This window comes from Sorex araneus, chromosome 1 (genome assembly GCF_027595985.1).
Source record: "Sorex araneus isolate mSorAra2 chromosome 1, mSorAra2.pri, whole genome shotgun sequence".
Taxonomy (NCBI): Eukaryota; Metazoa; Chordata; class Mammalia; order Eulipotyphla; family Soricidae; genus Sorex; species Sorex araneus.
In genome coordinates this window covers 19,624,393-19,650,548 of record NC_073302.1, presented here as the reverse complement: position 1 = coordinate 19,650,548, position 26,156 = coordinate 19,624,393, and the positions used below count along the sequence as shown (strand labels likewise).

Sequence of the window (26,156 nt, the reverse complement as noted above, 5' to 3'; positions counted from 1 at the left end):
TCTGAGGTGTGGGGGGGGGGGCTGTGCTTGCTGGCTTTGGAGAGCAGAGAGGGGGACAGGCAGAAGTGTCCTGGCAGGTTCCAAGGCCCCGCTAGTGCCCCGAGCTTTACTCCTGGCAGGGAGACAAGCCATGGGCGCAGGATCAGCTCCGTGGGAGCACTTTGATGAAATAATGAATTAATGAATTGATCTGGGGGGGGGAGGAGGATCCCCCAGAGGTGCTCTGGAAGTCTGGGGGTCCACGGGAACTCTTGGCAACCTGGGGCTATGTCTGGGTGCAAGGGCTCGAGGTGTTTGCTGCTGCCTGGGTCCCCCGGGGGGGCAGGGCACCCCGACACGCAAGCCCAGCCTCCTAGCTGCTGCGCCGTCTGTCTCTGGCTCCCGACACTTCTCCGCGTTTCAGAGCAGTTCTCGCCTTGGCTCTGGGGGCACGGGCAACAGCACGCTCAGAGCTGCCTCAGCTACTGGGGTCCCCGGAGGCCCGGGCGCCAAACAGCGCCCCCGGCCCCGTGTGGAGGGAAGGGAAGACAGTGGCCCGGCAAAGGGGCTCTTACCCAGTTCTGGAGGCACCGCACCCCGCTCTCTGCAGGAAGGCTCAGCGCTGAAGAGGAGGCACTGCACCAGCCAAAGGAGTCCTCAACAGGAAGTGGAGTCTGACCTTTGCTCCCAACAGCGGGGCTTCAGCCAGCAGAAGCAAGTCAAGGCCAAGATGAGACATCAGTGACCCTGAAGGGTCCGGAGTTTCTCCCTCCCGGGGCCTTGCATTCTTGCTTCCCCCCACCTGGATGCACTGTGTCGTTGTTTAGTTTGGGGGAGCCACACCCAATGGTGGTGGTGCTCAGGGCTGACTCCTGCTTAGAGATTCCTCCTGGTGGTGCTCAGGGAGCCATCTGGGGCACCAAGGGTGGAGCCCGGGTCGGCTGTGTGTAAAGCAAGCACCCCTAGCCCCTGTCCTAGTATTGCTCCTCCCTGGCATGCTTCCAAAGAGGAGATAAGCAAGACGGGTCTCTGCTGTGGACTGGAGGTTTTGTGCAGCGGCGGGGAGGCAGGAAGAGAGAGGAAGCCTGCCTTGCTTTGCTGCCCCTTGACGAGGCCTGAGAGAGGGGAATGAGGAAAGGGGAACCTGGATAGCCTGCTTATCTTGGGCTGGTTCTCAGCAGCAGGTCCACTGGCAGCGGGGCGTGGGGCTCGCCCAAGGCCGGGAAAGGCTGCCATCTACTGGTCAGTTTAAGCATTTCATCCAGAGGCTAGGGACAGATGTCTTTCGACTTTGAGGGAGACACAGCCCTGTCGGTGTTCTCTGGGAACTCACTGCCTATTGACTCTATCACTGTCACTGTACCACTGTCATCCCGTTGCTCATCGATTTGCTCGAGCGGGCACCAGTAATGTCTCCATTGTGAGACCTATTATTACTGTTTTTGGCATATTGAATACGCCACGGGTAGCTTGCCAGGCTCTGCCTTGCGGGCGGGATACTCTAGGTAGCTTGCAGGGCTCTCCGAGAGGGGCGGAGGAATCGAACCCCGGTCGGCCGCGTGCAAGGCAAACGCCCTACCCGCTGTGCTATCGCTCCAGCCCCACTGCCTATTATCCTCCTTAAATCATCCCACATTCTAACCCTCATAGCCTTCTTTATTTTCAATTTAGGGAACACCCAAAAATGAATCGACTAGGCCAAGATTGCTCGGCCCTTGGAAAACCTAGGCTTCAAATTCAGCTTGGAGGCAAAGCTGATGGCCTTCACCATCCTCTTACAACCACCTTAGTTTGGCCAGGCGAGAAGTGTTCTGGGAGAAGCAGCAAAGGCAGGTGTTCCAGTTAGGGAATAGGGGAATGGATAGAGGAATGAATAGGCAGCTGGGTGGACCTCAAGGCGCATGGTCCCAGTGCTCGGGAGACCTAGTAACCTAATCTCAGCTCTACCACTTCAAGGCTGATGCATGTTACTCTCTCAAACACTACTCCTTTATTTAGAAGTGCAAATGTCCTGAGCTGGTGTGCATGCGTGCGTGTGCGTGTCCGTGTGCGCGTGCGCGCGCGCGTGTGCGTGTTTGTACTCTTTAGCTTACTGAAGTCTATTATATTCCAGACTTGGTAGAATTAGAGCGAATCTCAAGTAAAGGACCTTTCCTCCCGCTTTCATTCTGAGCGTTTAAAATCCATCCCCAGTTTGCCGGGGAAGGAGGAGGACGGGAGAGCGGCGCCCTCTGCTGGTCATTAGTGTAGCACACCTCATTCCTAATTCTTGCTGGGAGAGGACCCGCGCCTAAAGGCACCTTTTCCAAATGTGAGGATGAGTTTGCTAAGGAGCAATGACGATTTTGTCATCATATGCCTTAGCTCCATCAGCAACTCTCAGCTGCACTCCGAGAACCCGCAGGTTTTGAGACTGGGCCTTGGCTCCCTTATCGCTTCCTTGTCTGCATTGAACTACAGCCTCCGCGAGTTCCTCTAATTCTCATTCTATTCACTGTCACCTGGCATCTGTATTAAAAAAATTTCGCTGTCTGGCACTGACCATGCAAGTGGAAGCAAACATAAACAAATGGGACTACATCAAACTGAGAAGCTTCTGCACTTCAAAAGAAACAGTGACCAACATACAGAAAGAGCCCACAGAATGGGAAAGAATATTTACCCAATACCCATCTGATAAGGGATTAATATCCAGGATATACAAGACACTAGTAGAATTATATAAGAAAAAAACCTCCAACCCCATCAAAAAATGGGGAAAAGAAATGAACAGAAGCTTCCTCAAGAAAAAAAAATCAAATGGCCAAAAGGCACATGAAAAAAATGCTTCACATCTCTAGTCATCAGGGAGATGCAAAGCAAAACAAAAATGAGATATCATCTCACACCACAGAGACTGGCACACATTCAAAAGAACAAAAGCAACCAGTGCTGGCGTGGATGTGGGGAAAAGGGACGCTCTTTCACTGTTGGTGGGAATGCCGATTGATCCGGCCTTTCTGGAAAACAATATGGACAGTCCTTCAAAAACTAGAAATTGAACTTCCATATGACCCCACAATATCACTTCTAGAAATATATCCCAGGGATGTAAAAAAGCACAGTAGAGGGGCTGGAGCGATAGCATAGCGAGTAGGGCTTTTGCCTTGCAAGCGGCCAGCCTGGGTTCCATACCCAGCATCCCATACGGTCCCCTGAGCACCGCCAGGGGTGATTCCTGAGTGCAGAGCAAGGAATAACTCCTGTGCATTGCTGGGTGTGACCCAAAAAGAAAAAAAAAGCACAGTAGAAATGACATTTGTACCTATATGTTCATTGCAGCACTGTTCACAATAGCCAAAATCTGGAAACAATAGAAATGCCCTAGAACAGATGACTGGTTAAAGAAACTTTGGTATACCTACACAATAGAATACTATGCAGCTGTTAGGAGAGATGAAGTCATGAAATTTGCTTATAAATGGATAGACCTGGAGAGTATCATGCTAAGTGAAATGAATCAGAAAGAGAGGGACAGACATAGAGGGACTGCACTCATTTGTGGAGTGTAGGGTAGCATCACATGAGGCTGACACCCAAGGACAGTAGATACAAGGGCCAGGAGGATTGCCCCATAGCTGGAAGCCTGCTTCATGAGAGGATTGGAGAAGGCAGATAGAATAGAGAAGAGATCACTAAGAAAATGATGGCTGGAAGAATCAGTTGGGATGGGAGATGCGTGCCGAAAGTAGATAATGGACTAAACATGATGACCTCTCAGTGTCTGTGTTGCAAGCCATAATACCCAAAAGTAGAGAGAGTATGGGGAATATAGTCTGCCATGGAGGCAGGGAGAGGGTGGGAAAGGGGGGGTATACTGGGGATATTGGTGGTGGGGAATGTGCACTGGTGGAGGGATGGGTGTTTGATCATTGTGTGATTGTAACCCAAAAATGAAAGCGTGTAACTATCTCACAGTGATTCAATAAAATAAAAAAAAAGAATTTCGCTGTCTGTTTTTAACTAGAAAATATTTAGTTAAACCCAAAGAGGACAGCAATGAAAAAATAAGGAAACAAATGATAGACACAACATGCATAAAACTCACGTCTCAACTTGGTAGATATAAATTCTACCTTGTCTGCAAGTTAATGTATTAAACACTGCAAAGGGCAGAGGTTTAGAGAACCAATAAGAATCATATGCTCTAGCTATTTTCTGTATGCATGAGACAAAGTTTAGTTTTAAGGATGCAAATTGCTCTAAGCAGAAAAGATAGAGCAATAAAAATGCTTTAAAAAGAAAAGTGATTAAGAAAAGAACGTTATCTAAAAAAAAAAACTATTTTGGGGAGAGGGAATGGTTTACAAAGAACAGATATGATTTTCCCTGCTTAAAATTCCTTTACGGTTCTCATTGCATTTAGGCAGAAGACCAGACTCCTTTTTCTGCAGGATTAAGCCCTGCTGTGGGGTTTCTGTTTTTCTCAGGCTCCTGGCTATGCTCTGGCTTCTGCTGACTTCTGCCTGCTGCCTCCTCCCAGGTTAACGCCCAATCCCTCCATCCCCCAAAGCCCTCCCTGGGCCTTGCATGTGTTCTCAGAGCCTGATACTTGCTCCCAATGGACTTGCTTCCATCGGCTTGTCTGAGATCGGGGCCCTTGCAGCCTTTTTCTGCCTTGCAGGATCTGCATGAGGGTGGTGGGTGCTTGTTCCTGCTGCCTTTACTGGGTGTTCTCATGGCCGACTTTTATATTTTACTGTTATTTTCCTTTTAGGCACCGTAGTCTATAATCCTGTTCATGATAGGGTTTTGTACACACACTATACCCGCTCCACAGCCTTGACTAGCAAGTCCCCCACGCAACCTCCCCCATCCCCCCACCCCAGTCCTCCACCATAGTAAGTTCTATTTTGCAGACTGGTTCTTTGGATCCATTTTCTCAAGCCCGTTTGTTACTCCCCTTCTATGTTCTGTATATCTCACCTATGAGAGATCATTCTCTTCCTGGCCGACTTCACTCAGCATTGACTCCTTCCAGGTGTGACTGGCGACTTTTAAATGAAAAAGGGGGAATGAGAACTTGGAGAAAGGCAACCAACCAGTCCAGCCCTCACAGAGCCCCTGGATATCCCAAACCTTCTCCATTTGCCACCCCTTTCCTTTTGAGAGATACAGCCCAGATGAGCCACTGCCAGAAACACCTCAGATTCATGACTTGGTAGATTTTGAATAGTTTTGGGGGCCACGGTTGTCAGGGTGTCTCCAGACACATTATTGTCGATTGCTTTTGCTACTCTGTTGTTTGGTTACTGACTCCATATGGGTTTCAGGAGCCATAGTTTAAGGTGCGAGACTCTAGAACGGGCCAGGCATGGATGGAATAATGGCGTGGAAGGAGAAGCTAACGGAGAATGAGGAGAGTCCTGAGAAAGTCTTCCGTGTGGGGGTCATGTGAAAGTAACGTGAAGACGTTGCATGTCAACCTCAGGTCTCAGTGCACCCCTTTAGGGGTCACTTACAAATTCCCAAAATCCAGAATTCAGGACTCTGGTTGGATGTAGCTTCTGTACCAACCAGAACAGGGCTCAGGTGTGTGACCCGAGGGAGCCCTGTGGCAGCTGAAATATCTCTCTCTCTCTCTCTTGGGAAGAGAGAGGGTTGAGGGTTCCGCATTCCCTAAGGCAGTGGGGCGAGGGGGTGGCTAGAGCAGCCTGCTTGCGAGAGGGAACCTGACGGGGATGCACGGCAAGGGGGAAGCTGCTGGAGCTGGAAGCAGACGGGCACCAGGTCTTAGAATCGGCTTGTTTTGGTGGCTTCTGTCCCCCAGATGCTGCTTTGGGAGGACACATACTGCGTTCTGTGGGAGCAAGGGGTGATCTGGGTTCTTATCAGAATCTGGAGCCAAATTACTGTGACACTTGGGGTCATCTTTGTCCTTATCTGGGCTACCATTCCCTTACTTTTAGTTTTAGTTGATTCTTGTCTTTGTTTTGAGGCTGTGTCTGACAGTGCTCCCGGTTTACTTCTGGCTTTGTAGTCAAGAATCACTCCTGGTGGTGCTCGGAGCACTGTATGTGTTGCCCGGGATCTCAGCAGGGTCCGTTGCATGCAAGGCAAGCGCCTTAATCCCCTGTGCGATCTCTCTGGCCCTCACTTGTTTCTAAAGCGAGGGAGATGACCACTAATCCAACACAGTATCAAACTTCTGTCCCTTCTGCAAACGTTTGCTCTGTGAGCCCTCTCCCTCTGACCTCCTTCTACTAATAGGAAGTCACAACTGCCTCCTCTCCCGCCCCCCCGTGCTGGCATTTCCTCTCCCCATGCCACCTAATATCTTCCCATGTGATACTTCATTTGCTCATTTATTACTATTTTTTAAAAATTTTATTGAATCACTGTGAGATAGTGATTGTAACCCATGGTTTGGGTTACAATCACACAATGATCAGACATTTATTATGTTTGTGGTTGGTTCATCTTCTGCTGCAAGAACAAGGCAGGAGGGCTCTTTCTCTTCTTTGCAGTGGGGCACTCTAGAAGCAGTTGTTAAAGGAATATAATGCTGCTGTGAAGTGTGGGGTGGGCTGACATGAGGAAGCTATCCTCTCACCGTGGAGAACTTGGAATCAGTAAACCTGTGTTTCCATCTTGGTCTCAGCTTTAGTACCCAATGCCCACCCCCACTTGGCTTAGAATCCTTGGGCAAGAGTAGAATGACCTCCTCTCTTACAGGTGGCTCCCACGTTGACCTGACAGACATTTAATGCACCAAGTCCAGGAAGAGTCTCACAAGAGGCTTGTGGTCCAGCAAAGTGGTCTTCAGGGACCAGTCTGAGGAGGTGAGCCCGACTGCAGGTGTAGAAAGGCTACAACCACTAGACTACCAACCTTTCTTCTTCCTAACTGCTGGACAGTGGACTGTTTTGTGGAATGCATGCAATCCACAGGTATAATAAAGGAGGAAGAATGTTAGGTCTAGGGGAAGGAAAAGATTAGGTCTTTGGTTGCAAGCACCAGTCGTCATCCAGGACTATCTGAGCAGACACACTTCTTCTGGAAGCGTGTCTGGAAGCTCATAAAGTTGATGAAAGACTGAAGAAACTGTCTCAGGAAACAGGAAGGAACTGAAGGAAGCCAGGCAGAGGGAAGCATCCAGCAGTAAGCGTCTGTCACTCACTGCTGCAAATAGACCATTGCTTTTAGAGAACACCATGGCTATACCCTGTCTCAGAGCTGCCCACAAACCATCACTGACTTGGTGGTGAGAAGTCAACCATGTAAGCTCTTCATTTGGCCTTCCTTGCTCAAGGTTCAAGCCAGCTGGAGGCTGGGAGATAGCTCAAGCATCACACTTCGCGTGCTCATGAATGCGAGTGTGAGCCCTGATGTGATACTACTTGGCTCTCCAGGAAGTGCTGGGTGTAGGCTTGGAGGCTCCCAGCACTGCTGGGTTGTCCTGCTGGTCCCTGGCACGGCAGGAACAGAGCTGAACAGAGCCGTGTTTGCATCCTCTGCATCCCCAGGCTCTAGCTTTGAACTATGGGGCCCCAGTGGCTGATTAAGGGAGGAATGGCCCCCAGCTCCTCTGAGCACTGGTTGGGAGACACCCCCTGAAAAAAAATCCTGTGTGTATCCAAATGACAAAACCCAAATTATATGTCTATGTCCTAGTTTTCTTAGGGGGGAAAAATAGATTAGTTTTGATGGGTGAGATTTGAGGTCCTTTTTATGGGCAAATTTTCAGCACACAGGAGAGTTCAGAGATAGAGTTGAAGATAAGTACCTGGACTCACCTCCAGTCTTTGGTTCTCTTTGTGGTCTGGATCCTATTGAGACACCCAAGGCAGGTCTGAGATCCTAGGGGTCTGTTGATCAAGTCTGCCCTGGTGGGTAGGGTCCAAGGGTGAGGACGGGAAGGAAGGAGGGAGGAGACGCGGGTGGGCAAGGAGAAGCCCCTATATGCCGGAAATAAATTCTGGCAATTTATTGAGTGCCTGTGCGGTGAGAAGTGGGGGTCACAGGAGTGGGCTTGGACTTTGGGGGGGGGGGAGAGAACTTCGGGAGACCTTGGCCGTGAAGAAGGTGGCTGGAGCAGAGCCAGAGTCAGTGGCTGGACTGAAGCGTGTGTCCGAGAAGTGGTTAGCCTGGCCAGAGCTCTGGGCATGCGCAAGCGTGTGGTTCCAAACCAGAGTAGCGGAGACTAAATACTCCGCCTCAGGCCCTTTTCCCTTGGGCCTCATTTGGGAGTATCTATAAACACTCAAAGACCGTGTCCTTAGTCATGTGGGATGCGGCTTCTGTCCCATCAGAAGTAGGTTTGTGTGTGGCCGCAGGGGGCACCTCTTACCAGCTCCGTCTACGGGTCTTGGGAGGGGGCAGGACCTGGGACTCAAGAGTCTCCTAAGGCAGCGTGGGGCGCCTGGGGTGGAGGCTCGGCACCCACCCCCCTCCTGCCCAGAGGTTTGGTTGCTACGGGGAGCCAGTTTGTTTGGGCTACACTGCAAGGCGAAGGCTGCTCTGGCTGAACCGCAGGCCGCAAGTCTTAGGATCTGGACCCGCGAGCTGTGCGTGCAACGCGGCAGCCTTTATTATAAAGCAAGAGAAACTCCGCGGCCGCAGATCCGGCGGTGCATACATTCCTCTAATCTTGGCGCCCGAGCCATCACATTCCGTTTGCATGAGGTCTATCAGCTCAGATATTTTCATTAAAGAAGTCAATTTGCTGAAAACCCCCAAGAGAACGCACTGGAACTTGCTCCCCCCACCGTCACCCCAGCCCCGCGCCTTCGCTTCCAGGGAGAGACCTGTAATGTGTGGTTTGGACGGAATCCTGTGCGCTGAGAACAAACAGGTCCGCGGTCTGAAATAGCAGGAGCTCCCACGACACTAGAAATCATCAGACTGGGGAACATGACCTCCTGGGTTCCTTTGGGCAGACTTTGAACACGTGATAGGGAGCTCTTCCTAACCCGTCCTTTGGAGTCCTAATACCTGGGGACTGCAGGACCTGATGGATTTCAAGGACACCCCCCACTCCCCCACTCCCAACCCCTCACTCTGCGACCTGTATTTTCTCGCCTGGATGTAATTAACCCAGGAGAGGAAGGAGGCCTGAGTCTGCATTCGAGTTCTGCTATTAATTGGGTAAGGAGTCACGGGCAAGACATGGCATGACTCTGAAGCTTAAGCATCCTGGAAAAAGTGACACAATGATGGTTACCAGCACGTACGCTGTGTCCCAGCCTGGCCTGGGTGATGTCACCTGTGTTTCACAGAAATTCTCTGAGACTGAGAAGTATAAGTGATTGTGACCTCTTTACTGGGGAGAAAAATGAGTTCGGGAGAGGGGAGAGAGTTAGGGAAAAGGGGTCCCAGATTTGAACTCAAGGGGTTGTGACATGGTATGAAAATTGTCATGGAGTCTACCTATAATGTTTCTATAGTTGACATTAGAAAATGGGTGGAAGCATGTCTTTGAAGCCCGAGTTTCCCAAAGTGGGTTATGTCACCCCCCCACTCCACCCCTTTGGGTCACTGGATGGATCCAGAATGGAGGCAGGGGCCCTGGGGTAATCATGGGAGACTCTCTGTTTGGTACTCAAAGAAGGTAGATTTCCAGGGGGACACTGAACAATTTTTTTTCTGATAGGGGAAGCGTAGTAAGTTTGGGAATCTGTTTTGAAGCATCAATTTGTCTGGGAAATGTGGAGCAAGAAACCAGCTTCTCGGTGCTAGCCACATCCTAGCAGGACGGCTTAGTTCAGAAAGCGTTTTCCTCCAGCTCTGCCCATCTTTCTCCATTCCCACTTGATGGTTCTCCTTCCATCTTTCTTCCTGGCCTTTGTACTGACATTCAAATACAGAGGCTTCGTGTAAATCAGTCTGGTCCATGAAAGACAGAACACGGCTTAAAAGTACTTGTGCTTTTATTAAAAAAAAATACAATTAGGTAGGGTCCAGGTGTGTTTTGGAAAGGACGGTCTCTTAAAAATCCATAGTTTTCATCACCATTATTATTATATTAATACTATTAATTCATATTCTTAAAATGGAAACAGAATTGCCTTTCTGGTTTCTGTGATAGGTAAAAAAAAATAGGAGGAGGGGAATAGCTTCCAAGGACACACATTTAATCGCCTGCTAACAAAAATAATGATCATTAATTATACAACTTTGTGTAAACTACAGCTGGTTCTAGAAACTACCACTGTACAGCCTACCCCTTTCCCGTTCCCAGAGCCACCCAAGAGAAGGAACACCATGGTGATACTGTCACTGGAAGACTTTTGCTGAATCAACAACAAAACAGAAACCCGCTGGGGACTGCTGTCTTTGGTGCGAAGGAAGGAATCGCAGAGTTGACGGCGAGGCCAGGGCCGCTGCCCTTGGCCTTGATGATCATGGTTAACTTTAAGTCCTGCCCCAAATTCTCAGGTGCAGCTTGGTGGTGAGACTGGTGGTACTGATGATGCTTTGGTAAAATTATTTTCTTTCTCTGGGCCCTATTCTTCCCTTACCCAGTTGTCCCTGGAATTTATGCCCGTTTGCGCCTGCCTTCAAGGTTCCGGAAGTTGCTGGGTCTCAGCTTCATCTCAGCAAACTGGATTGAGTATTCGTGGCCCTTCCAATGGAACCAGTTCACGCCCTGTAAAATGAAGAAGAACCCCAGGTGGGTATGCCATTGGCCAGGTTCTCACCAACTACTGTCGTTTAGTTGACAAATAAGATTCTGCTTGAGCATTTGGTGGTTCACAGCTCTCTTATGTGTGTCTGTCAAATGGTCTGTGTCCATGAAAGTTGTTCAAGGGGATGCTAGATTGGACCCAGCTCCTTTACTTTAGCTGCTTGTCCGTTGAGTTTAAATTGAGTCTTGATTTGCCATTTTAAAACAAAATGGTGGCTGACCCCAAATTGAAGTTTTCCACCATTGAGTACAGGAGCTAGTCCCAGGCAGAGGGCTGAGTCATGGTAAGTACTGGGTTCATGCTCCTTGCTTTAGGCTCTTTGGGTCATAGCCATCGGATAGGGGGTAGCCCACTAATATCTGAGGGGGTGCTCCTAAATCTGTGTCTGGGGTTGCAGAAATTGTGCTATTGTACCATGGATGAGTGGGGTGACACAGGAAGTGGGGATACTATTTCGCACCTGCCCTGGGGACTTCAGAGAAGTCAGTGTTCTCTGAGACTTGAAGTCTAGGGTGGGTCCTCATTCCAAGGTTCACTTGGGGGGTTCTGTGGGAGCTTGCAGGACAGAGTTAGGAGTCAGCTTCGGGCCCTGGATTAGCCACCTCACCTCAATAACCTGCACTTAAAATAGGAACCAGCTTCTCTGGGGCTCAGTCCAGGGATGGACTCTGACAGTTTGGTGCTTGGGGCCACCAGAGCCACATGCAGTCGTGCCGCAGTGACTGGCATGTGCTCGACTACTTCCACACCTCCCTGTTCCCCTCCCTCCAACCAATGACTTCCCCTTTTATCTACTTTCTTTGGGGGGTTCAGACAAAGACCAAAGTGCGAGGGAAGCTTTCTGAGTTTGGGGTCTGCTCTCGGTGAATTGTTGTGGGCTCCCACAGACTGTTTCTGGGGGATTTTACCTGGCACGCATTGTCACCAAACACTTTCCTCACTGTGCTGGGAAAGATCTTGTCATATCCACATGGTTGCTGACCAGGAGGGGAAGGGTCTCCTTGATTCCCCACCTCCCCCTCACCAGGACTCCATGACCTGGCCTGGGTTCTCACAGCTCACTCACCTGACTGTGGCTGTTGTCCCCGTATCTCCCCATCAGATTGACACGGTGGCAGTTCTTGTACCAGAAAGCCCCCTTGTAAGACAGGGCGCAGTTGGTGATGGCAGAGTCCGTATCCTTGTTGTAGGTGGAGAAGGACCTGCCGTTGTGATAGGCCATGGAGTCCCCTGTGAGAGAGAGAGAGAGAGAGATGGGGGAGGGACCTCAGTCACGGGTCCTAGAGTTTACAGATGGACCAAGAAAGGCAGATGGAGGTAGGAATGACAGCAGACAGGCTCTGGCTTCTGAGCATGGCTCAGAGTTAGGTATAGGTGACATTTAGCCTAGATGGGACCTAGGAGTCAGCACCCAGGAAGAAGCAAAGTGTCATGAGCACAGAGCTGCAGAGGGCTTTGCAGAGTCCAGCCTCTCCCATGCCTCAGTTTTGCCTTGGCCACTTGGTCTTGGCCTGAGGCCGGTCACTTGACTTTGCTCAAGTCAAGTTATTAGGGGACCCTGCTCTCAACAAACGGCCACCGCTGTGTTCCCAGGGAAACCGAGCATGGGTCGAGTAGGAGAAAGTAGAAAAGAGCGTAAAGGAGAAATGGTCAGTGTTATGACACTCTCCATAGTATTATAACACCAAGTCTGGGAGGAACCTGGAGGACACTCAGTCTCCCCAAAGCTCCCGCACTGGGACTTTGCCTGCGGGAACCTCTGGAAGGAGCCAGAAGAAGCCAGAAGGGACCTAAGCAAGGAGAGACCCAATATATGGTGAGCCTGCCAGAGATGCCGGGCTTCCAAGGAAAAGACCAGGTCCGAGTGCGGATCAAACTGTTTGGACCAGATCAATCAGGTCCCGCGTAGAAACTCTGAGCTAACGGAGTGACAGTCTTACTTCTTCAGGCCCAGCTGTTCTCCACTAGAGCATAGATTCACCCCTTTTAAAAACATAGTCTTTCTTGCTTTTTTGGGGGGGAGGGGTCAGTGCTTCTGTCTTTTCAATGATTTTCACTCTGTGAACAGATGAGAGTCTGCTCTGGGTCTGGGAAGAGCAACAGGTCACAGGCAGAGTCTCAGTTTTCTCATGTATAAAATGGAACCAAGTTTATCCATGATGTAGAATTCTATTTGGGAATCTAGCTTACAGATTTAATATATTGAGCTGCAAAAACATGTGCAGTACCATCTCTCTCTGTGTCCCTGGCTGCTAACTACAGCAACGGTGTCCATAAAAAGTCAAGAGTCTGAGGCATCTTTTTTTCTGCCTACTATTTTGAAGCAAGTATCAAAGGGACTGAGATGCCTTTTAAATGGATGGCGAGACCAGGCATGTGGGAATGACTGCTGAGCATCGAGGACCAGAATGCCTTGTGGTGGAGAGGCTGGGACCTGGACACACACAGGGCAAAACAGCCTACAGGGGTTCTCCTTGGCGGGGTGGGGGGGTCAGATGGGAGGGACTGCATTCCTGCAGCCCTGAAACTTTGCTCTCTGTAGCATGATCCTTCTGACCTCAAGAAGCCATGTTTCCCTACAGGGGTGTTTGTTTATTGCCAGGTACACAGAGTCAGAATTCTTTGAGGGATAGAGGAATGGAAACAATTTTCACCCTGGGACCTTTCCCTTCATTTGCCACCAGGCAGCCTTCTCTAAAGAGCCTCTGTAAAGGGAGTCTGGCTTTTGGCAAACCTTTATCTGGATGTTTCCATCTCTCTGAGGAGAATTCTCAGAGATAAGGAGACTTGTCGTACCATGTACTTACATAGACTTAGCTGGGCGTGGCCCCAAGTGGCCCTGGGTTGTCCTAAGGCATCCGTGCTCTCCAGCCTAATCACTCTTCGTGACCAGACTCATGTCTTTGCTGCAGACAAACCTGCACCCTGGGTCCAGGGTATTTCGACTTGGGCAAATAACCAAGTTTTGTTTCCTCCTCTGCACTAGAGCCATGCTCTCCTGTGTGGATTTTGTGAGATTGAGTGGGGGGAATGAATGTGAAATACTCGCGGGGTGGGCGGGTGGCTGGTATCTAGTGGTCTGAGTGAATATTGTTGCTTTGTTTATTTCTCTTCTAATCTGGAGCCAGGAAGGAAGCTTATTCCGAGTTAAAAGAGTCTGTGAGAGTTGAACTGGGTAAGACACCAGATAAGAAGTGAGTTTGTGAGAGTCTGTGGGTCCCTGCTCCCAAGGGTATGTTCTCAGGTGGGATGACTTTGTGGCATGGATGACAGTTGGGTGAGGGAGTGGACTGTTTGTCACTCAAAGTACCATGCGCTGAACAGACCAATGACAATACCCATGATAGAAAAACCAAGGACTTAAAAGGAATGAAGAGGCTCTATCGAAATCAGACAATCCCAGTTAACACCTGCCACTAACTGGGACCCATTGGCAGGTCATGCATCTGAGAAGCACTGAACATTAAACACGAACATTAGCATGGTAGCAGTATAGCACTGTCATCCTGTTGTTTGTCGATTTGCTCGAAGGGGCACCAGTAACGTCTCCATTGTGAGACTTGTTGTTACTGCTTTTGGCATATCGAATATGTTACAGGTAGCTTGCCAGGCTCTGCCGTGCGGGTGGGATACTCTTGGTAGCTTGCTAAGCTCTCCGAGAGGGATGGAGGAATTGAACCCGGGCCGGCTGCGTGCAAGGCAAACACCCTACTTGCTGTGCTATTGCTCCAGTCTGACATGAACAATAAAACCCCCTAAAGATTGTTTTCCTATCAGTCTGAAAGGTGTCATCTAGAAATGAAGAAAAGAGACTTTCGGAGTGATGATCATTAAATTACAATGTTGATTGTTTGAATGCCCACTCTCTTGTTTGTTTTTAAGACCCAAATATGTCCCAACCCCTTTTCTATTGCAAAAGTCCTGGACCAGGAACTAGTAGGCATTCAAATGTTTAAGGATAAAATTAATGATTTGACTAATAAAAGAAGAAATAATGAATGGGGTTGAAAATAACAAGTGAGTTTCAGGGGCCGGAGTGATAGTACAGTGGGTGGGGTATTTGCCTTGCACGGGGTTGACCCAGGTTCAATCCCCGGCATCCCGTGTGGTTTCCCCAAGCACTGCCAGGAGTAATTCCAGAGTGCAGAGCCAGGATAACTCCTGAGCATTGCTGGGCTGGGTGTGACCCAAAAAACAAACAAAAAAAGAAACTTAAAAAAAAATAAGTGAGTTTCTTTTCTTTTGGTAGTGTTGGGGGCAAGGAGGAGCTTCCAAGCATAGCTCAGGAGGCCCAAGGGCCCCAGTGGTGATTTTTGGTCATGAGGCTGGTGGTTCAATGCAAGGGGTTGAGGTTCTGCTCTAGTCCTGTGCCGCTGGAGTTACCTGGGCCACCACACAGAGCTGGAGGCCTCCAGGGCCACACCCAATAATATTTGTGAGTCCCCAGGGATGCACCAAGTGAAGCTTGGGAGACCATTTGGTGCTGGGGATTGACCCCAGGTTGGGCACATGCTGAGCATGCACCCTAACCATTGTACTATCTTCTCCCCCTAGGTGGGTTTCTGTAATTTTATGGGTTCTTTTGTACCTGCTGTGCCACTGTACCCCTCCACCTTCAACCTGTAGAGACTCTTGGCATCTCCCACGCTGAACTTGTCGTAGACGGCGTAGGCTGAGTCCCCGTGGTCCCTAAGGTCCACCCGGAGCTCATACTGCCCTTGCGATGTGATCTTGTGCAGGTTGTCCAGCCCTGTAGATGATAAAAGTGAGGGTGACTGAAGTAGCACAGCGAACTAAGGTCATTTCTTTTCCACCCTGTAGGTGCAGCAGCTGGGGGCCCTGCAACAAGGTTTATGTTCCACAGACAGTCTTAAAGCTCAGTCTTCTCTCTGGTGTGATACCAGGCAAATGCGTGATCTTTCTGAGACTCGTGTAAGGACCAGCTTGACATCTTTCCCTTCCAATCTCTGAGGGCCTAATGAAAGTCAAAGGAGATCGAGTGAAGAAAACACCTTTTCATCTCTTAAACTCTTTATCAGTGGAGGTAAATGAATGAAAGCAAGACAGATATGCCAATCTGGGCATCTATGTGAGGAATAGTGCCCCTTGTGATTCAGTTGGATTGTCAGAAATGGGAGCTGGATGAAGGGATGGCTGATGGTGTGATAGCTATGACTAGGGAGATTGCAAGTTAACTTCAGCCATACTGTTGACTGGCTAGATTCCTAGAGGTACAGTGTTAATTAACTTTCAGAGACTGTTTCCCCAGAAGCCAGAGGGAAATTGTGCATGGTCCAAGGGTGCAGCGAGACTGAGAGATTACAGCTCCGAGTACCTGTCTCAGCAACTGGAGACCTGGACTGAAACAGTTATCAATGATACCCAAGTGATGAGTAGCCTATAAATCATTCCATAAACAATTTGAAACTAGATTAATCTGAAAACCTGGGTGTTGGCTTTTCCTTGCCCAGATTTTTATTTTTATTCTCCTAGAGAATTTAGAATCTTTTTGTTTCAGTAAGAATTTAATATATTATGTCCAAGGTGAATGACAACCAATGGCCAGGGGTACAAAAACAGGACATTTGGGGCACAAAGATGCAGAATCAAATTACCAAGCCAGAACTCTTCTCTGCGGTCCCCAAACCCAGCTGCGTAGGCTTTCCAGTTTCGATAGAAATCTTCAAGTCCGTTTTTGCGTCTCAGGAATACCTGTAAACAGAACCAATGAAATCCGGGTGCTCTCCAGCTACTGTGGGGAAAAGAGGCGCCATTTGCCAAGGGAGAAGCATCTGATGTAGTGAAAGCACCTGCCATGGACTCTATTGTTAACGTGCTGTGTGACTTGATGGGTGCTGCCTCCAATCTCTAATGGTGAGGGCTTTCACTTGAACATCCCAAAGAAAAATACTGCCCAACTGTGGCTGATCAGAATCTGCCACTGCAAGTTTTTTTTTTTTAACTGCAACAAATGCATCACTTTGGTGTAAGATATTGGTGTGTGTGTGTGTGTGTGTGTGTGTGTGTGTGTGTATGTAAGACACACAGGGGAAATAAAGGGACCTCTCTGAGCCTTCAGCTCAGTTTTGCTGAGAACCTATAACTGTTGTAAGCAAGACATTTTATGAGTTATAAAAGACTACCCTATCATGACAAAAGGCTTGAAATAAACCCTGTAAAATCACTTGACACAGTGCCTCTCTCTCAGTCCTTTTTTTCAGCAGATGATCTGCGTCTCTGCCTTGCAAAACCCAGTGCACGGGACTGTTCGAGTGAGTAGGGAGAACCCCCATGGTCTATTCTGTGGGGGATCCTTCTGGAGGGATACTCACGATCCATCCACCTCCATCAGAAGCCATGTCACAGAAGACCTCCAGCGCCTGGTCCTTATCCCCATTGAGATAAATGGTGTAGAGGCCAGAGGTTGTGTCCCCATTCAGCATGGCTTGGGAGCAGTCCCTGGGGAACTGGTACAGAAGTCCAACTGTGGGAGAAGACAGTGGAGTGTCAGCATGGGAGGGCCTGAGGGAGGAAGCTTCTGTTGACTCCATCTCCGCTAATTGGCTGGATGCCCAGAGACAAATAACTGCCCCTGTGCTCTGGTCCAAGATGGAGATACAATGTTTTATGGCTTTCTTAGGGAGTTTAGAGCCTATCTATTTAAGGACGCTGGGCCCCTCTCAGTCCCCTGTGTTGGGGGAAGCTGAGCTGCTGGGAGATACATGAGTCAAATGGATCTTCTTCACTTGACTCAGAGCAGCAGGTGGCTCCCAGTGAATAGCCAAGACTTGGCAGGATGACCGTCTCTCTTTCTGGGGATCAGGGTGCTCTCTAGGGCTGGCTGCAGCTGCGTCTTCTTTTTTTTTTTTTAAAGATATTTTATTTATTTATTTATTTATTTATTTATTTATTTATTTTGCTTTTTGGGTCACACCTGGTGATGCACAGGGGTCACTTCTGGCTCTGGACTCAGGAACCACACCTGGCGGTGCTCAGGGGACCATATGGGATGCTGGGAATCGAACCCGGGTCAGCCGCGTACAAGGCAAACACCCTACTCACTATGCTATCATCCCAGCCCCCAGCTGTGTCTTTATAGAAGGTTTGGAAATCAAAGACAAAGGTTGGAGTTGAATTTCCTACGTCTTTCCCAGGAGACTGGAGAAAGTGCAACAGAGAGGGCCCAACCTGGGAATCCTGGAAGGTAAGATCAAATGCCTGGGGAATTTCCACAAGTAGTAATGTGGGTCCATGCTGAAAAGTTTGAGAAAAATGGATGCCACGGAGGGTGTGCTTGACGGGAGCTAGAGAACTGCTGGTCCTACCAGTTCTCCTTTCGGAGTGGACCTCTGCCCAGGACTTGGCCACGTCTGAGGTTGAGGCATGAGACGTTTCCCTGTTTATCTCATGTCCCCAGTATGAGAGCATTCTCAAGGGGCACAAGGTTTATGACCCCAGCACCTGCCTCAATAACTGCATGAGGTCCCCTGGGCCCCATATGTTTGTTCTTCAGCAGGTGTGTGCAGTGACCACAGTGCCTTGTGTGGATCAGGAGGGTGGTGCTGGGCCCAGGTGGTAGCTCTCCAGGAATGAGTTCCTCTATTACTTAGTGGTTATTACAGGAACCAATTGTACTGTCTGCATCTGCAGCTGGCGAGGTGCAGGTCTCCAATCCTGGAACACCAGGGTCCAGGGGTTGGGGCTTATACCTGCTGATGCACAGATCTTATTTTTTGCTCACTCCTGAAAGTGCCCAAGGGACCATCTACAGTACTGGGAATAGAACCAGGGTTGGTCATATGCAAGGCAAGTGCCTCACCCAATGTGCTCTTGTCCCAGAGCTCAATTTTGACTGTAACTCATGGTGTATCTTGGAGCAGGTGATTTAGCCTCTGGGAAAATCTGCTTCCTCATCCCCCAAAATGGGGCTGCTGATCTTGGTTTATCACATCCATTTGGTGGGAGGCCCAAGTACAGAACACAGAAAGTCTTTGTAAATGCTGACAGAAAAAAACTAGAAGCCCTGAGCTTATTTTTATTGGGCTTGGACAGGTTTAGGCAAGGAATTCAAGCATAACACAAGGAACCTCTTAAGGTTCCCCTAAAGAAGGGGAAGGAGGGCTGGAGTGATAGCACAGCAGGGAGTTTGCCTTGCACGCGGTCGAGCCGGGATCGATTCCCAGCATCCCATATGGTTCACTGAGCACCATCAGGAGTAATTCCTGAGTGCATAAGCCAGGAGTAACCCCTTTGCAATGCTGGGATTGAGCCAAAAAGCAAACATTAAAAAAAAAAAGAAGGGGGCTGGGGCTGGAGAGATAGCACAGCGGGTAGGGCGTTTGCCTTGCACGAGGCCGACCCGGGTTCAAATCCCAGCATCCCATATGGTCCCCTGAGCACAGTCAGGGGTAATTCCTGAGTGCAGAGCCAGGAGTAACCCCTGTGCATCGCCGGGTGTGACCCAAAAAGCAAAAAAAAAAAAAAAAAAGAAGGGGAAGGTCTTTGATTCCATTGCACTGAAGAACCTGAGGTTCAGAGCGGAAGTAAGGCTCTCCAGTTACACAGAGAAAAGTGGTGGAAAGGAGGAATGACTCCAGCTGTTCTCACCACAGGCTCCTCTCACCAAGAGGCGCCTGGGCAGGAGCAGGAAATTGGTTCTTTCAGACCGATGCGAGCACTGACGGAGCAGTCTGAGGAGAAGCCAGGGATAACACAGGCCTAAAGTTCAGTCTTGAGCCCCAGCTGTTCCCTCAAGCCCTTACTTGTGGTGAAGATGACCTGGACCAACTTGCTCCTCAGGGGCCCGTTCAGGGCCTGGATCTTGGCCGTGTAGTGGGTGGATGGACTCAGATCTGCCAGGTTGTAGGAGGTGGTTTCTGGCCCCACAATGACTTCCTAGTGAAAGAAGAAAGAATGCAATAACTTTGGGCCCTAGTGCATTCTCTTTACCCATCTTTTCATTCACTTATTCCACAAAATCCCAACAAATCTCACTCTGTGTTAATTTTCTTTTCTTTCTTTTTCTTTTCTTTTCTTTTTTTTTTTTTGGCTTTTTGGGTCACACTCAGCGATGCTCAGGGCTTACTCCTGCCTCTTCACTCAGGGATTATTCCTGGCGGTGTGCTTGGGGGACCATATGGGATGCCGGAGATTGAACCTGGGTTGGCCGTGTGCAAGACAAACACCCTACCCACTGCACTGCACTATCTCTCTGCTCCCCCCGCCCCATGTTAGTTTTTGAGCTAGTGGCTGGGATGTTACAGGGGAAGAGTGAGAGCTGAGCAAAGATCCTAAAGCCAGACTAAATTAAAATTATGCAAAGAGGCACCTTAACCATTCTCGATTTCTGGAAGGGAAGTGGTATGAAGAAGGAGGCTTCAGTGCCATGCTACGGAATTTGAAGTGACCACCAAGAAATGAAGATTCCTGAAAGGTTTAAAAGCTAGTGAATGGTATAAAGCCACCTTATTCAGGTGGCATGAGGTCTTACATGAAGGAAAAAGAAAAGTTTAGACTTTTAGACAGGCCCCTAAATAAGATTTGACTGCAATCTTCTTTGGTAAGTCTTTAAAGGAAAGTAATGCCCGGGCTGCATTCTGAGTGGACTAAATCACAGTAGTCAGATGTGGGGCCTGGATGGGGGTCAATTTTGGAGCTCCCAGATGATCCTGGTTTGAGAGTGTTTGGTTTGTAGTGTGCAGAAAATAATTTCCTTCTCTCTGTTTTTTTTCTTTTTCTTTTTTTTTGCTTTTTGGGTCACACCCAGCGTTGGACAGGGGTCACTCCTGGCGGTGCTTGGGGGACCATATGGGATGCTGGGAATTGAACTCGGGTCGACCACATGCAAGGCAAACTCCCAACCTGCTGTGCTATCGCTCCAGCCTCAGAGACCATTTCCTTCTAAATCCTCTCTTAGTTTCTGATGATCTACCTTTGAACAGGTACTCTTAGTGTCTGGGGTTGTAATTCAGTGTACATTCCTAAAAGCAAACACATGCTTGCTCTCTATAAACAGCAAACATGCGGACGAGTCAGTGTGGAGGCTTCTGGAAGATACTCCCACATCTGCATCACAGGGAGGATGGTACTATCATGAGTTTTCCACTGGAGGGGGCAAGGGAGCACAGTTTTAGTGGTTAAGAGTCGTCTTGCTCTCATTCCCTCATTTGATGGTGACCAAGGAGTCCTGGACTTTTCCCACTGTATCTGATTGGCTTCCTGGAGTCAGACAGACAGAACAGGGGCCTTGGCCTATGTCCAAGGAAATGCAGGTGAGTGCACATTTGATACAAGGCTCCAAGGAGACCCATGGGTCAGCTCCAGAACTGGTCCTCAGGGAAGGATCAGGTGCAGAGCTGTATTCATTAAATTACTTCGGGATACAGTTACTTGTCAGCTCTCTAGGCTGCTGTGCAAAGTTGTCTTCCAACCAGTAGAGCAGTTGGAAATGAGACTCACAATAGCAGGTAAATGCTGAATCCTACAATGCCCGACAGGGAGTGGCCTTGGGACATGATGGTGCTCACTTTACAGAAGTGAATGACAGCACTCAGGAAAGATGACATCGCTTGGACTTTAGTAAGGACTGATGGTAACTAGTTCCATCTGGTTAAATGTGCCTGAATAGACATGTCAGTTTCTCTCTGCTGGACTCTGAGAGCCACCAGAATAAGGGTGAAGGTCTAAAACACAAGTCCACAATGAGAAGTTCTGTGACAGGGAAGAAAAATGACACGTGATATCAAGAGTCTTGGTGGATGTACAGGGGCCATGGAGTGACAGCAGAGGGGCAGATGGAGAAAGCAGGAAGCTGAAGGGACAGGCCCATTGTAGCTTGCTGAATGCCACTCAGCCCCAGTGAGATCAGGGACTGGCTGGAGACAAAGATAAAGATGCCTCTAAAGGTCAGCGTAGGAAGTAGCAGAACAAATTCTGTTTAAAACCTTTGTATTATGAAATAAATCCCCAGCTTTCTCTTCCCTTGCCTAGGTAACTGTCCTTCCCTATCCAAATAGTAGGCTGAAGTTTTACTCCGTGGAAAGTGAATCCAAAAGACCCAGTTATGGGAGGTACTAGTGTTCACTCTATCACTGTCATCCCATTGCTCATCGATTTGTTCGAGCAGGCACCAGTAACGTCTCCATTGTGAGACTTGTTGTTACGGTTTTTGGCATGTCAAATACACCACGGGTAGCTTACCAGACTCTGCCGTGAGCTAAACTAAAGTGTTACACTGGAAAAAAAATAGTGGAGGTTCCTACAGATGGGAAGTTGAGGTTCTCTTTCTAGTTATGCTACTGGAAGTCTGCTTTCAAGGAGTTAGGGAATTCTCCCAGGAGAGTGATTCACTCAAGAAAAAAGGCTTAGACAACTGTTATTTGGATGTCATCCACTGAACATGGCTGGTACTTGGCCAGTTCCTTGATGAACCAAATCAGACATGATACTTGCTCAAACAAAGACAATGAACTCTTGCTTTGTAATGGGATCCTGCAACAGCTGTTTCACTGGACAAAAGGACCAACGGACACTGAACAGATGTCTCCAACCGAAAAGATAGAGATCCAAACCAACCGAGCCAGTGAAATAGCACAACAAACAAACAAACAAATAAAAAGCAACCAAAATAAAACTTGGAAAAAATATCATGCAAATCATTTTGATAAACAGCCAAACCCAAACTTATGAAAGTAAAAGACCTTGGAACTATACAATCTGGTAAACAAAATGAAAAATTCCATAACGAGGGTGCAAGTAAAGGTTAGAAAAATCTCTCACCGATGAAGTCATGAAATTTGCTTATAAATGGATAAACATGGAGAGTATCATGCTAAGTGAAATGAGTCAGAAAGAGAGGGACAAACATAGAAGGACTGCACTCATTTGGGGAGTATAGAATAACATCACATGAGGCTGACACCCAAGGACAGTAGATACAAGGGCCAGGAGGATTGCTCCATAGCTGGAAGCCTGCTTCATGAGTGGAGGGGAAAAAGCAGATGGACTAGAGAAGGGATAACTAAGAAAATAATGGCTGGAGGAACCAGTTGGGATAGGAGATGCATGCCGAAAGTAGATAATGGACTAAACATGATGACCTCTCAGTGTCTGTGTTGCAAGCCATAATGCCCCAAAACAGATAGAGAGCATGGGGAATATTATCTGCCATGGAGGCAGGAGGAGGGTGGGAAAGAGGGGGTATACCTGGGATATTGGTGGTGGAAATGTGCACTGGTAGAGAGATGGGTGTTTGATCATTGTGAGATTGTAACCCAAACATGAAAGCTTGTAACTATCTTATGGTGATTCAATAAAATAAAATTAAAAAAGAAAGAAAAATCTCTCACTTGTATGAAGGTTTTAAAATTATTTCAAATCACAGAGTTAAAGAAGAAAAGTTCTGGCAGCACGAGAAGCAGACCTTCCACGCCTAAAGACTGTGATCCTGAGGTCTCCTAACCCATTTTGGCACCAGAGCGGCTTCTTGCAGCCATGCATTTTGACTGTGAGCTGAGCTAAAAGATTAGAAACTCAAAACTGCGCGGCAGCAATGAAGAGAAATTATTAGATGATGCCTATTCAGCAGGCCTGATTGTTGGGGAAAATTTCCAAACAATAATAGTGAGTTCTGTATGGAAATATGGAATGTACTCAAAGAATATAGAGAATAAAGGGAATATCATTAGCTACTTAGATGGGGGGGTGGGGTGGGAGGGGGTGTATTGGGTTCTTGGTGGTGGAACATGTGCACTGGTGAAGGGATGGGGGTTTAATCAGTATTTGACTTGACTTAAACCTGAAAGCTTTGTAATTTTTTTCACGGTGATTGAATAAAATATTTCTTATAAAAAAGAAATTAAAAAATTTATTAAAAAATTAAAAAAAATAAAGAAGAAAAGTTCGTGGCTTGCACATCAACAGTGTTGACCATTTTATTTAAATAGGGCTGCTAGTTGCTGGCATAAGCCTGCATGCTATCTGTTTTATCTGTTTTAATGTACCATGGAAGGAGACCATCAGTGAAATGATCGGTATGGTAAAGATGCAGAAGAAACTTCTGGCATTTAATCAACAGTCAAGTGTCAAGAGTCTATCTCCCAATGTCCTCAAGCCTTGTGTATGCTGCTTCTTGATCTGGGTTGCCTATCAAAGTAGTGAGCGAGGCTGAGCAGATGAACTGGAGGTTTGACATGGATTCCTGTCTCTACTAATTTATCATTTAGCCCTCAAGTCACCCTGGATCAGAAATGGCACCAGGATCATTCTTTTCCCCCACTAAAAGGACTGGGAAAGTGTTTCAACCAACAGGAAGAACTTGACTATAAACTTCAAGGTACCTTGACTGTACCATCCACGGATTCATATACCAACAGGTAACCAGTGACAGCTGCTCTTGGGGGTCTCCAGGTGAGGAGGGAAGTTTCCGGCTGGACCTCGGTAGCAGTTAAGTCTTTTGGAGGGTCAAGTTCTGGAGAAGATAAAATACTGGGTCAGCAAGTGTAGAACAAAAACAATAACACAATCCCTGCTTGGGTATCAGAGTGGTTTGAGTTCAAGTCTCGAGCTTTTGGTGGACCTTTATGGATTTGGGAGAGTACCTCCCATTTGTAGGTGATGAAACTAAGCCACGTGACCTCCTAGGACATCTTTCTCTGTCCTTCATTCTCATTCTCTGGGCCACTTTTCCTGAGCTTACCATGACCTTGGTTGGATTTGGAGAGAGAGAAATATAGTTCTCTGTGCACATTAATACTGACCCCCCCTTGTTTCTCACTAAGGGGACAAAAGCATATTGATATCGGTGATTACCCTGAATAAGAGGATATCTCATTTCCCTATTTCCAATAATTTGTAAAAAAAAAAAAAAAAAAAGGAAAGGGGGAAAAAAAAGGCTCAATTGCAAAAAAAGCCCACGCACATCTAGGAAAACTTGCCGGAAAAATCCTTCTCTTAAAAATCTTTCCCTGCCCGGAACATGGTTCGTTAAGTACTGGGTTTAGAGCCAGTGGGAACTGGTTTTCCACTTTAACTGGATTTCTCCTCTTCTAATGGTTTTCAAGACTGTGGGGAGAACAAGGTTGTGTGGGTTGAAAAAGGAAGTGCTGCGCTCTCTAAAGTCCTGATTCAGGGGACCTGTGAGGTCAGCCGTTGCTGATGTCAGCACATGGCCCGGACGGGACTGCAGGGAGACAGGCTGGAGAGGGTGGCAGCTGCAGGGAGAGGGCGTGGGCGAAGGCTTCGGTACCTGTTGTGAACTTGGTGGTGAGGCTTGAGCTCTTCTGAGGCCCTTTCTCTGCAAATATCCTCAGGGTGTATTCTGTGGCGGGTTCCAGGTCTGTCAGCTCAAACTCCACCGTGTTCCCGGACACCGTACGTGTGATTTCTGGCACTACACATTAGACACACAGACACACAGTCACACAGACATATAGACATATAGACACACACACACACACACATACACACACACACACACACACACACACACACCCCAAGGTGGTTACATCTCCCCAGGCCATCAGTGGCTCTGGCCCCGAGGGGTACACCCCTCCTTGGAGCACGCAACCTTTCAGTGACCCTGCGGAAAAGCAGGTTTGCTTCTGCAATGACTCACCCCTTTCCTCTCTCTTCAGCACTCACCTCACAGACAAAGGAGTCATCAGAGGCAGACTGGATTTTTCCAGGCACCAAATCAGAAGGAAGGGGAACTGAGGGTCAGGAGAGTGTTTCATATGGGGCTGGCTGGATCCGTTTTGTGCCTCAGGCCCAGGGGATGGGCCAGAGAAGGGCTCTAGGTAACAGCTCCAAGCCTTGGGGTGCCCACGTTTCAATTCTCCCATTGCTTGCTTTTCCCTCCTTTTCACAAACGGATAGATACGTCCATTGCCAAATTTCAAACTCTTAGACTGGAAGAATCACAGTAATCTGGTGGTGTCAGCCTTCGGCCTCTCAGCACTACGTATTTCCAAGGCCTCAGTCACACCCTTCCACCTTGGCTGGCCACTACGGTGAGGCTTCCCTTTTCGTTCTACGTTGGAAAGAGTCCCAAAGAACTGGGACAAGTTGGGCACCCTCCCTCATCCTCTGTGACTGGACGTGATGCCTTCTCCACCCTCTGGAGGAGGCTCTCTTCTTGGCTGCCAGGCACATTTTCCAGGAACACCACAAATGATATTTGGGTAATTTTAGGTGGGACAGAGGTTCCCGGATTTCTCTGGCCTATTGCTCCCCTTTTAGAAAAGAAAATCACTTAGCCTCACTCATTTCACCTGAGCAATTATTGTTACATCACGAGGTCAATTTTGGGTCCCCCTAATGACCCACTTTAGGAATCACTGAGGTGGCACTATCATCCCTGCCCTAAATATTTACATCCACAGAATATTTAAGAATTGAAGAGCAAAACGAGAAAAAATCTAGCCTCTGTTCCCCCTTGCAAGCCTGTCACTTACTTAACTTCTGTTTTCACAGTCTGGGCTGGATGCCAGGGATGAAAGAAGACCTGGGGGG

At 48.2% G+C, this 26,156-nt stretch overlaps 1 protein-coding gene across 1 annotated transcript in view; it reads right to left on the bottom strand.

Moving 5' to 3' along the window:
- Nucleotides 1-9,875: 9,875 nt before the first annotated feature.
- TNC (tenascin C) overlaps nt 9,876-26,156 on the bottom strand; it is a 100,591-nt gene continuing 84,310 nt past the window's right edge. Inside the window, 8 exon segments of the mRNA XM_055123396.1 lie at nt 9,876-10,606; nt 11,713-11,876; nt 15,235-15,396; nt 16,262-16,358; nt 16,979-17,130; nt 19,409-19,541; nt 23,984-24,114; nt 24,892-25,035. Coding sequence (XP_054979371.1) covers nt 10,496-10,606; nt 11,713-11,876; nt 15,235-15,396; nt 16,262-16,358; nt 16,979-17,130; nt 19,409-19,541; nt 23,984-24,114; nt 24,892-25,035 — 1,094 coding nt within the window. The 3' untranslated portion in view covers nt 9,876-10,495.